This window comes from Pelophylax lessonae, assembly GCF_965119305.1.
Source record: "Pelophylax lessonae genome assembly, chromosome: 2".
Lineage (NCBI taxonomy): Eukaryota > Metazoa > Chordata > Amphibia > Anura > Ranidae > Pelophylax > Pelophylax lessonae.
Genome location: NC_138769.1, coordinates 401,471,325 through 401,483,818, shown reverse-complemented (window position 1 = coordinate 401,483,818; position 12,494 = coordinate 401,471,325). Strand labels below are relative to the sequence as shown.

The window sequence follows — 12,494 nt, the reverse complement described above, 5'->3', positions numbered from 1 at the left end:
AAGTCTTAGAGACGTCATGGTACAGGAGATGGTCAGAGACTGCAGACATGGTACAGGAGATGATCAGAGACTGCAGACATGGTACAGGAGATGGTCAGAGACTACAGACATGATACAAGAGGTGGTCAAAGACTGCAGACATGATAGAAGAGATGGTCAGAGACTGCAGACATAGTACAGGAGACGGTCAGAGACTGAGGACATGATACAAGAGACGGTCAGAGACTGCAGACATAGTACAGGAGACGGTCAGAGACTGCAGACATGGTACAGGAGATGGTCAGAGACTACAGACATTAAACAGGAGAGGGTCAGAGACTGAGGACATGATACAGGAGATGGTCAGAGACTGAGGACATGATACAGGAGATGGTCAGAGACTGAGGACATGTTACAGAAGATGGTCAGAGACTGAAGACATGGTTCAGGAGACGGTCAGAGACTGCAGACATGGTACAGGAGATGGTCAGAGACTACAGACATGATACAAGAGGTGGTCAGAGACTGCAGACATGATACAAGAGATGGTCAGAGACTGCAAACATTAAACAGGAGAGGGTCAGAGACTGAGGACATGATACAGGAGATGGTCAGAGACTGAGGACATTAAACAGAAGATGGCCAGAGACTGAGGACATGTTACAGAAGATGGTCAGAGACTGAAGACATGGTTCAGGAGACGGTCAGAGACTGAAGACATGGTTCAGGAGACGGTCAGAGACTGAAAACATGGTTCAGGAGATGGTCAGAGACTGCAGACATTAAACAGGAGAGGGTCAGAGACTGAGGGCATGATACAGGAGATGGTCAGAGACTGAGGACATGATACAGGAGATGGTCAGAGACTGAGGACATGATACAGAAGATGGTCAGAGACTGAGGACATGATACAGGAGATGGTCAGAGACTGAGGACATGATACAGAAGATGGCCAGAGACTGAGGACATGATACAGGAGATGGTCAGAGACTGAGGACATGATACAGGAGATGGTCAGAGACTGAGGACATGTTACAGGAGATGGTCAGAGACTGAGGACATGTTACAGGAGATGGTCAGAGACTGAGGACATGTTACAGGAGATGGTCAGAGACTGAGGACATGTTACAGGAGATGGTCAGAGACTGAGGACATGATACAGGAGATGGTCAGAGACTGAGGACATGATACAGAAGATGGTCAGAGACTGAGGACATGATACAGGAGATGGTCAGAGACTGAGGACATGATACAGAAGATGGCCAGAGACTGAGGACGTGATACAGGAGATGGTCAGAGACTGAGGACATGTTACAGGAGATGGTCAGAGATTGAGGACATGTTACAGGAGATGGTCAGAGATTGAGGACATGTTACAGGAGATGGTCAGAGACTGAGGACATGTTACAGGAGATGGTCAGAGACTGAGGACATGATACAGGAGATGGTCAGAGACTGAGGACATGATACAGAAGATGGTCAGAGACTGAGGACATGATACAGGAGATGGTCAGAGACTGAGGACATGATACAGAAGATGGCCAGAGACTGAGGACGTGATACAGGAGATGGTCAGAGACTGAGGACATGTTACAGGAGATGGTCAGAGATTGAGGACATGTTACAGGAGATGGTCAGAGATTGAGGACATGTTACAGGAGATGGTCAGAGACTGAGGACATGTTACAGGAGATGGTCAGAGACTGAGGACATGTTACAGGAGATGGTCAGAGACTGAGGACATGTTACAGGAGATGGTCAGAGACTGAGGACATGATACAGGAGATGGTCAGAGACTGAGGACATGATACAGAAGATGGTCAGAGACTGAGGACATGATACAGGAGATGGTCAGAGACTGAGGACATGATACAGAAGATGGCCAGAGACTGAGGACGTGATACAGGAGATGGTCAGAGACTGAGGACATGTTACAGGAGATGGTCAGAGATTGATGACATGTTACAGGAGATGGTCAGAGATTGAGGACATGTTACAGGAGATGGTCAGAGACTGAGGACATGTTACAGGAGATGGTCAGAGACTGAGGACATGTTACAGGAGATGGTCAGAGACTGAGGACATGTTACAGGAGATGGTCAGAGACTGAGGACATGTTACAGGAGATGGTCAGAGACTGAGGACATGATACAGGAGATGGTCAGAGACTGCAGACATGATACAGGAGATGGTCAGAGACTGAGGACATGATACAGGAGATTGTCAGAGACTGAGGACATGTTACAGGAGATGGTCAGAGACTGCAGACATGATAGAAGATAGAAGAGCACTAGGGGGGCCGGAGAGCACAGGCGAAGAAGAGAGCACTGGAGGAGCTGAAGGGCACGGTGGGGTGGGGGTGGGGGACTGGAGAGTATTAAGAGGGAGTTTGGAGAGCATTGCAGGGGGGTTGGAAGGCGCAGGGGGTGGAGAGCATGGGGGGGACATGGAGCATAGGGGGGAGGGAAATGAAAAGCACCGGGGGAGGGCTAAAGAACAGGGGGCAGTCCAGTGCACTGGGTGGGGGGGATAAGAGCACTGAGGCGGGGATAAGAGCACTGAGGGTGGGGGGGGGGAATAAGAGCACCGAGGGGGGGGAATAAGAGCACCGAGGGGGGATTAGAACACTGGAGGGGGGGGGGTTAAGAGCACTGGTGAGCCAGCAAAAGAAGTTGTATAGGAGGGGATGGGGCAGCTGCATATAGATGAATTGATCTTCCCCTATTCTTCCTGCAGGAGGGAGAGGAGGAGAATCAGTTATTCAGCAGCTGCAGAAAGAATAAGGAAAGATGAATTCCTCTATATGCAGCTTCCCCATCCCTCTACTACCCAGCACACACACTTGGGCAATGGGCACTCACCTTCTTCCCGCCGAGGATCCGCCCCCTTCTTCCCGCCGAGGCCCCGCCCCCTTTCCGCCGCGGCTCCGCCCCCGCTAGTCCCCGGACTGAAGGAGCTGCCACTGCCTGCCCTTTACACAGTGCCCTTTACGCCACTGCATCCAGTGATTGGTGGGCGATCTGAGGCAGCCGCAAGGAAGGAGAGTGATTGCCGCGGTCAAGTAGCATTGATTTCGGGTGTGGGCGGGACCGGTATGCGGGGCTCCGCCCCATTGTTCCGTGCATAGAGAAACAGAAGCTGTCTGGGGAGGAAGGTGGGCGTGGCATACCGGCCCGCCCACACCCGACATCAATGCTGAAACTTGACAGCTGCATTCACTCTCCTTGCAGCTGCCCCAGATTGCCCACCAATCATTGGATGTGCTTTATAAATCTTACACTGCTGAGGTATGTAGCCCGAGTTCTCGGCCAAACCCAGGCTTTGGGACTCGGGGCTAATCATTTTAAAAAAGCAACAGGAGACCCGGGGCTTTTGGGGAGCACACTCGGGGCTATAGCCCAGGTCAGCCCCCCCCTGCCGACGCCACTGGGAGTAAGGGAGCATGACATCATAAGATGTCAAGATGTCATATACCTTTTTCAAGTACAGTATGTGTGGGGGGAATCTTACCACTTGACTTTAAATCTCTCATTAGTAAAGAGAAAATGCCAGTGTAACATTAGCCTAAAGTGGGATACACACTATAAGAAAATCGGGTGAGTGATCATCCGGTTTTCCTCGTTGTTTCACAGCAAGTCGGAACCGATGAATGAAAATTTGTACGAAAATTCTCATACGACAATGGCTTTTTTTTGTTGTTTATTGTTTCTGATCATGCGCAGTCTTTCTTTTCTGTTTTTTTTGTACAAAAATCTTACAAAAACAATACAAATTAGATGAAAATCATTCATTTTTTTCCATGCGAGAAGAGTTTTGGAGTTTGTCCCTTCGAGAATTTCCATACGACAATTTAGAATTGGCTGTGGACACACTAGACGAAAATTGTACGAAAATTCTTTGGATGAAAATATTCGCCCGATTTTCTTCTAGTGTGTACGAGCCTTAAGGCTGGAGGTACATGGGCAATAATATTCTAATTCTATTGAAAGATTTAACTTTTTGTTGGCAAACACATCATTTATTGTACATGAAAATCTTGTTCTACCAATAAAAACATTGTCAACAAATAGTAAAATCTCTGAGTGGCAAAATATTAAAATTGCCTGTGAGAACAGTGCTTTTCATTTCATCTGGAAGTCTGTGAAGATAATTGAAAAACATATACTGTGGGGCCTTATAAAGCTAGAGCTGAGCACCATTTATCTATCCAGACTAAAAGGTGCATGTATTATAATTTTAGAGGAAATATGGTCTGGGGCGAATCTGTCATATACTGAGAAATCACTGCATACTTCCTTCTGAATCAAAATGTGCGATAGCAATTATAAACAATATAGCAAAGAGCAAAATGACCAGAAGGCTAATAAAATACCAGGTGCTTGCAAATTGGTCAGAAAGAGTTTCTTAATTCTCAATTTTGATGATACAAAAAAAAAAAAAAAAAGCATAACGTCCTTTGTCTAGGTTAAAATTTTAAAAGCTCACTCTGATCCTTAGCTAGAAAACATTGTAATTTCCATATCCTGTAAGAATGTACGGTACCCATGTGAGAGAAGAAAAGATAAGGATTTTTAGCATGAAGTTGATATATAGTTCTCAACTGGAAAGCTGGATTAGTAAAAAAAAAAAAAAAAGTCAAAGGTCTAATAAAAATCTTTGAGGTAAAATGCTTTAATTCCTTTAATACAGGCCTCGACAAACCCCGGGCGCCAGGTCGCATTTGCGACTAGAATTAGCGACCTGGCGCCTGGGGGGCCCTGCAGGAGGTGTCCTGTCCCTTTTGCGCCCCCACCTTCTTTCCCGAGTGCACGGACTTCCACGCCATCCATAAATTGAGGCCCCGGCTTTTCGGCCTTCTTCTGTTAGATGAAAGGCTAGGGGAACTGGCGCCCTCTTGTGGGGGCCGGGAGTAATGCATGTTCTCAATGCCTTCCTTCTCATCTGCTCTTTGGAAGGAGATGGGAAGTTTTTGCAGGCTTCATCTCTCTGTCCAGTTACCTTTGCTTAAAGGTAAGTGGACAGGGAGTGTTTTTATTATTATTAATTTATTTTTTAAATAAAAAAAAAAAAAAATAATACATTTTTTCTTTTTTTTTTAATTTATTAAAAAAAAAAAAAAAAAAACATTCATTTTTTTTTTTCAATTCTTATAAAAAAAAAATATGATATATAATATAATATAATATTATATTATATATATATATATATATATATATATATATATATATCTATCCTTTTTTTTTTTTTTTTTTTTTCCTCTTCGCCGTGCCACAGCCGAAGGCCCCTTTCACACGGGCTGTCTGATCGGGTCCGCCTGACAGTTTTTCAGACAGACCTGATCGGACCCCTCATTCTCCTCTATGGAGCAGTAATTGGAGGATCGGATCAGATGGCATCGGATGGAAAAAGAGAGACAGTCTGTTTCCATCCAATTGCGCTATAGAGGAGAGTGGGGTTCTAGTCGTATTTATGTGTAAATTTAGTATCCGTTTTATTAAATAAAGCTTGGTTGTTAGTTTAAAAAAAAAAAAAAAAACTGGCTCCTAACTTTTTTAGCTGGCTCCTAGATTTCAGGCAAATTTGTCAAGCCCTGCTTTAATAATCTATTAACATTAAAACATCAATAACATTTATAATAAGCAATTAGGTTTACTGTAGTAAGGCCAGTAAATATTTCATTCTCATTACTTTTTTTGCCATTAGTTACTTTCTTATTAGGGCTCATTTCCACCCCAAAGCAAGTTGTATGGCAATAAGCAATTAGGTTTACTCTAGTAAGGCCAGTAAATATTTAATTCTCATTACTTTATTTGCTATTAGTTACTTTCTTATTAGGGCTCATTCCCACCCCAAAGCAAGCTGTATGGCAATAAGCAATTAGGTTTACTGTAGTAAGGCCAGTAAATATTTCCTTCTCATTACTTTGTTATCTACTAGTTACTTTCTTATTAGGGCTCATTACCACCCCAAAGCAAGTTGTATGACAAGCATGGCAATGCATTGTATATATTGGTTAGCATCACCATTTATTATTTATCAGTGTTTCCTTGTTGTGGTGTTCTATAGTGCAGGTACTCCAAAGCACCTGCACTATAGAACACCACAACAAGGAAACACTGATTTACAAGATGAGTAGAACATTTTCACTTTAAAAATGAAATTTTACACATCTTAGTAAAGGAGGTAAAGCAAAGAGAAAAATGATTTTGCAAGAAGAAAATTTATTTAGCTTAGTGAATAAGGTGATTTGTGCTGACTTCAATTTAATTCATCCAATTATGTACAAATAAAAATCTATTTTTTTTTCCTTGCACTTGATCGGGTAGACTTATGCAAGACCTAATTTTTGTGAGTTGACATGTGTTGACAGCATTTCAAAATGAATGAACTGCTTAATGCAATATGGCTTAATGCGACGCATGTTGTGTTGTGATGTAAATGGGCTCTAACATTGGGAAAAAATATATTCATTAGACTGTCAGATTTAAAACAGAAAATGTAAAATCATTACTGAAAACTATAACAAATTGTCATATTTCTATCATTTTGTTTGAGAAAAAGAATAATTTTACACTAAGTTTGTAGGTTAGTCACTTACCATCCATGTCAAGACGCTGCATAATGATGGCTAACTCAACTTCACTAGGCATATAACCCAACGATCGCATTGCCATGCCAAGCTCTTGTTTTGAAATAAAACCATTTCCATCTCGATCCAAAATGTGGAAGGCTTCTCGAATTTCTGTTGTAAAAGAGATTAGAGTAGTTTACCGAAAAGCATGTAGAAGCATGCAGAAAAGCAGTAGTAGTGCGCTTTTGACATGTTTTTGACATTTTCCATTGCGCAACAACAAATTGGGCAAAAAAAAAAAAAAAGTGTGAAAAACACATGTGCAAAAACGCAATGCAAAAAGAACTGCAGAAACAGAACAAAAGCAAACTGTATAGGTGTGAACCAGACCTAAGGATCCAAAACTGTCCACTAGAATGTAAAGGATATTTTTCTGGTTTGGTATGCTTCCTTGTATGCATTGTTTTTATAACAGAGTAATGCCTAAATAACTGAATACAGAAAATGTCTCCATACCTATTTTACCACTTTCTACCACTATGAAAGCTTTGTAAACATAAGCATAACAAAAGAAAAATTACCAAAAAGAAAGAAGAAATATATGAGAGCTAAAACCACACACAAAATTTTAGAAAAACAGCACCTTTAACAAATAATAAAAAATAAATAATAATGAATACACTAAAAATAAAAAAGGCTATCTCACTCTCCCCATATAATTGCAATTGACAACTGTAATATCATTTCACAGGGGACATCATTTTGTCTATATAATGGACAATCTATTAACAGTATAAAATGTTACATAAAGTAACTGCTTTACATTGTATTTACCACTTGAGCTTCAGAAGATTTTTCCCCCTTCATGACTAGAACAATTTATGCTATTCAGCACTGCGCTTCTTTAACTGGCATGGGTGCGGTCATGCAACACTGTATGCAAATAAAATTTCTATCATTTTTTTTTCACAGCATACATAGAGCTTTCTTTTGGTGGTGTTTAATCAGCACTGGGTTTTTTTTTGGGGGGGGGGGGGGTTTATGTGATATAAACATATAAAAATGAAAAAAAAATCACATTTCCTTATAAACTGAGGCTAAAATGTATTCTGCTACATGTCTTTGATTAAAAAAAATACAATATGTTTATATTAATTGGTTTGTGTAAAAGCTATAGCATCTACAAACTATGGGTTATATACTGGCTTTTTTGCAGCCATGACACTAAACTGGTAATGGTAGTGATCAGCGACTAAACGTTAAACCAAAATTGCAATCCTCCTAGTCAACTTTTATATAGTTAAAATTAAAATATAAGATGTATCTAAAGGAACAAATGCATTATAGAAAAGCTACTGGTGTTAAGGAAAAGTGTGTCTTAAGCGTTTAAACAATTTTGAGGGCCAGTTTGCAAAATCAGTATAGAAGTATTTCATTGACCATAGAAAAAATCTATTGTTATAAATTGTGCAAAAGTAAACCTATGCGCTACCAAAGGAGAGAAGGGAACAGATAAAGAGGAGGTAATACAGATAAAAGAATGGAGCACCAGAAATCTGCAGCTAATTTTGTAGTGTCATCACATACAATAAAATGTAAATAAAGAGATAAAAATCAGCGCAGACACTCTAGAATTGGTGAACCATATGCTGGATAATAAATATCAATCTTCAAAAATGACAAAAGTGCTGAAAGTGCCAAAGTGAACGTGAGTGAATATATATAAATTAAAAAGATAAATTTACTTTATTGTTCTTGGATATCCACATTTCCTGCACGCGATCACTTTCCCTTCACCATTTGAAGATTTTATAGTATTATCCAGCATTTTTATTATCTATTTATATTGTATTGAAAAGTGCTCATTATTCTTACATCTTTTAACCTCTTCTTAGGTTTACGGATTTTAGATGTTTTTGTGTTAAATTTATCTTCTTAATTTATATATATTCACTCACGTTCACTTTGGCACTTTCGTCATTTTTGAAGAATGATATTTATTATCCAGTATATGGTTCACCAATTCTAGAGTGTCTGTGCTGATTTTTATCTCTTTATTTACATATTGTTATAAATTATTGTTTAGGTGATCAATTGTAAGAGGGCTTAAGATAGTTGGAAATCAATTACATATTTAATGGAACAAGTACTTGAAATAGCCTGAGTAATGAAACACAAGTCATTTATTTGGCATCTTTATTTATAAAATTCCCAGTGTTTTAGCGACATTAGTCATCCATGGGTTTGCATAATTTATGAATATTATTTACGGTATATTCTTGCCCTATGGCTTTTTAATGTCCGTGTAAAAATTAGTCTTCTAGCAGCAGTTAATAAATTGTGAGGGCATTTGATTTATCATATCAAAAGAGCTAGGGAAGAGCAAATAACAGCAATTATCAATGCAAACTAACATGCATTCTACACATATAGAACGCAAAGCACCTAAAACAATTTCCTCACACTTTGAGGCCTATTAATGAGAACTGGACTACTAAGAGCATGTATTGTTGTCATTAGCATCCAATCAGAATCCTTGTTTTGGTTCCAAGTAACAAGAAAAGCCAGCATACGAATACTTCGTTTTGATGCAATTTATTCCAGCATGACAGCAGTGTACAACATGGTAAATACTAGCGCATTTCGGCTGTAGCCTCACTCATAGCATACAAAAATATAATAAAACCAGACTTACAGTATATGGATACAAAACAGCCCTGTCAAAAAGGGGTGGTATATTCTTGATTGCAATTAAGATAATTAAAAAACACACAAGTAGGGTGTCAAGGCCAGTTTGAAGAGAGGGAAGAAAAGAAAGGAAAAGAAAAAAAAGAAATACACATTATGGATATGGAGAAATCATTAACCATAAACATAACTTAATCATGTAGTCATTTCAAAAAAAGGTTAATATCCAATCTACTGTTCATTCCACTTGGTGCTCTAGTGTTGAGACTGTGTATCCACCACACCTCACGTTGTAGCAAGATGCGGTGTGTGTCACCTCCTCTGGCTGGTTTTTTAACCTGTTCTAAGCCACAGAAAGAAAAAAATGTAAGATTCCCTGCATGTATCTCCCTAAAATGTTTGGGAGACATTAGAAATGTTTTTGGCATTTACATATATTTTGTATCATTAAAATGTTCCGATATTCTTATTCTCAAATTACGGATAGTGCAACCAACAACTGCAACCAAGTAATAGTGACTCACAGGAGGATTGTAAAGATGCACTAAGAAGTAATGTTGTTCATCCGCTCTGTGGATGCCTGATAAAAGAGCACGCATGCTCTGAAGGCGTGCATTCCCCTGCTCTAACTGGACATGACGACATCGAGTGAAGCGCAAGCTCCAGAGATCCAGGAAGTGCCGATAACCACCGACACAGACGGGGACCTGAGACTGCACACCTACACACCACTCCACGTCCACAGAGCGGATGAACAACATTACTTCTAGGTGCATCTCTACAATCCTCCTGTGAGTCACTATTACTGTGTGTACCAATAAATAGTTTTCACCACACTCAGATGGCGCTGCTCTCTTTCTCATACCTTATCTGCCTACAGAGTTCCTTCTAGCTCTCTCCAGAGCTGGCAGCCGTCCCAGCAGTGTGGTTATCCCTTCATACATTTTCCTCCCCGTGGACTTCCTAAAGGACTAATCTGTGTATAGTGTATCGACACTCACACATTATATTGTGCAGTCTGGTTTGCTCCCTGAGCGCTGGTTATTGTTAAGTGCATATGATCTCCCTGAAGCAAAAAAAGTGACTCTCCTGCTCTTCCTATGTCTAATGCACTGCTTGAATGTAGTAAATCCACAGGGATACGATCCCACTGCTCTCAACCATGAGTTTGAGACTTGAGGGCTGTGGAAACTAAACAGAGATAGGGACAGCATAGCACCCAAATTGGGTGCTTTCCTGCTCAAAAAAGCAGCCCTGTTGAAGAATCTCATAGAGTGTTTTATCTGCACATCATATGGGAAGGCAACGTTTTATAATATTTACTACTCGATCATATTGTGTCGAAAATGTAGTTACAAAATGTATACCTTTCCTTTTCTTACAACGTAGAAGTTCTAGTGGTGGAAAAATAATTTATCAGTATGTCACGGGCCTTCTCATCAGCTATCTGTTTCCCTCTAGATATCAGAAGCTCAATATATTTATGTTATCTTAATCTATTAGAAACGATGTCACACTCCTGTGTGTAGTTTTCTTTTTGAGGAACAGTTTCTCTTTGCCCTAACAAACTCTCCCACAGGCAGAACCCGAACAGTGTGTGGGAGATGACAACTTGTGACCAGTAGAAATGAATTCCCAGAACATGGTTTCCTATGATATATGTCTTTGTGGAGACAGTACCATCTTCCACATTCCCTGTCAAAATCACATCTAAATATTCTATATTAATCAGATGCATATTGTGTGTAAACTCGAGATTAAAACCATTAGTATTGAGGTATATCCTAAAAGGATATATTGTATCAGCTGGACCACTCCATACCAATATCAAATCATCTATGAAGCGACAGTACCATTCAATCTGCATCTGATAAGGGTTATCATGAGAAAAGATTAATTTTTCCTCCCACCACCCCATATATAAATTAGCCAGGGAGGGGGGAAAACTTAGAACCCATCAAAGCTCCTTGACACTGAAAATAGAACTTGGAGTTGAACATAAAATAATTATATTTTAATAAAAATTCAATAGACATCAAAATAAACTCACAAAGCTCTTGACTGCAATTTCTATATCATGTCAGATGATGTTTAACTGCCATAAGAGCTAGATCGTGTGGTATATACTAATACAATGATTTTAGATTAACTGTGACCCAGTGATAGGTGGACAACCACTCGATCTTCCAGCAGCCTGAACACCGACATTCAGTTCTATAATCATTCCATTATGCGGTAGAGCTAGGTTGAGTCCGTACAATCCTTGTTTTATTTTTAACTCTGGACTGATGCAGGTCAAAGAGACATAGTGGAGATGATTTACTAAAACTGGAGAGTGCAAAATCTGGTGCAGCTGACGTCACTGCTATAAAGTGGGGGGTGAGGACACTGCTATGAAGGAGAGGAGGTGGGGGGGGGGACACTGACATAAAGGGGGTACTGTGATGTACAGGGAAGGACTGTGACATGTGATGTAAAGGGGAAGGCTGTGACATAAAAGGGGGCTGTGATGTGGGAGGAACTGTGATGTAAAGGGTGAGAAACCATGATGTGTAGGGAGGACTGAGGACACTGGTGTAAAGAGGGGACTATGATGTGCATGGGGGACTGAAAACAGTGATGTAAGAAGGGGGTAAAAAAAAATGCGGGGGTATGCGCTGCAAAGATCTTAGTCATCAGACAAACATGCGATTCGGACCTCTGTGGAAAGAACATTTTACTGACCAGGTTTCTGTGAATTTAAATTAATACCCCAATCTATGAAGTAGGTGAAATATGAAGAGAGAGGCAATTGACACATTTCACACTAACAAGACTGAATCCTTGAAGTGTAAAATCACTATTTAACCACATATACTCCTACTTCCTCACAAAATTTAGACTACGGATAGCTGACAATAATCAAATCACAATCTCATAAAACTTTTGCTCTTCAACACTTATTACAAAAATATAACTGTCAAACATTGATCATATATACAATTTAAATTAATATTGTACTCACTGCAACATGATTCAAATAAATATTGCAATAATTTATAGAAAAAAAAGAAAGCACAAACAGACATAAAGAGTTAATAATTTATCTACAAAAAAGGGGAAAGCATAACGCTGACCCCAGTAGGGATATATATTTGGTAAGTGACAAAACCAAACTATTATTCATAAGATAAGTATATAAATACACATTCATAAAATGTGTGATGTGCCTTTCATAATTCAGACCCTCTGGGATCCTTGTATGCATAGTAAAAAT

General features: G+C 39.9%; 1 protein-coding gene across 2 annotated transcripts in view; it reads right to left on the bottom strand.

Annotated features, from left to right (window-relative positions):
• Positions 1–12,494, bottom strand: part of CALN1 (calneuron 1) — a 428,896-nt gene that overhangs the window by 225,849 nt on the left and 190,553 nt on the right. For both annotated transcript variants that reach the window (XM_082247000.1, XM_082246999.1), the window contains exon 3: positions 6,578–6,721. In XM_082247000.1, coding sequence (XP_082103126.1) covers positions 6,578–6,721 — 144 coding nt within the window. The remainder of the gene's footprint in view (positions 1–6,577; positions 6,722–12,494) is intronic.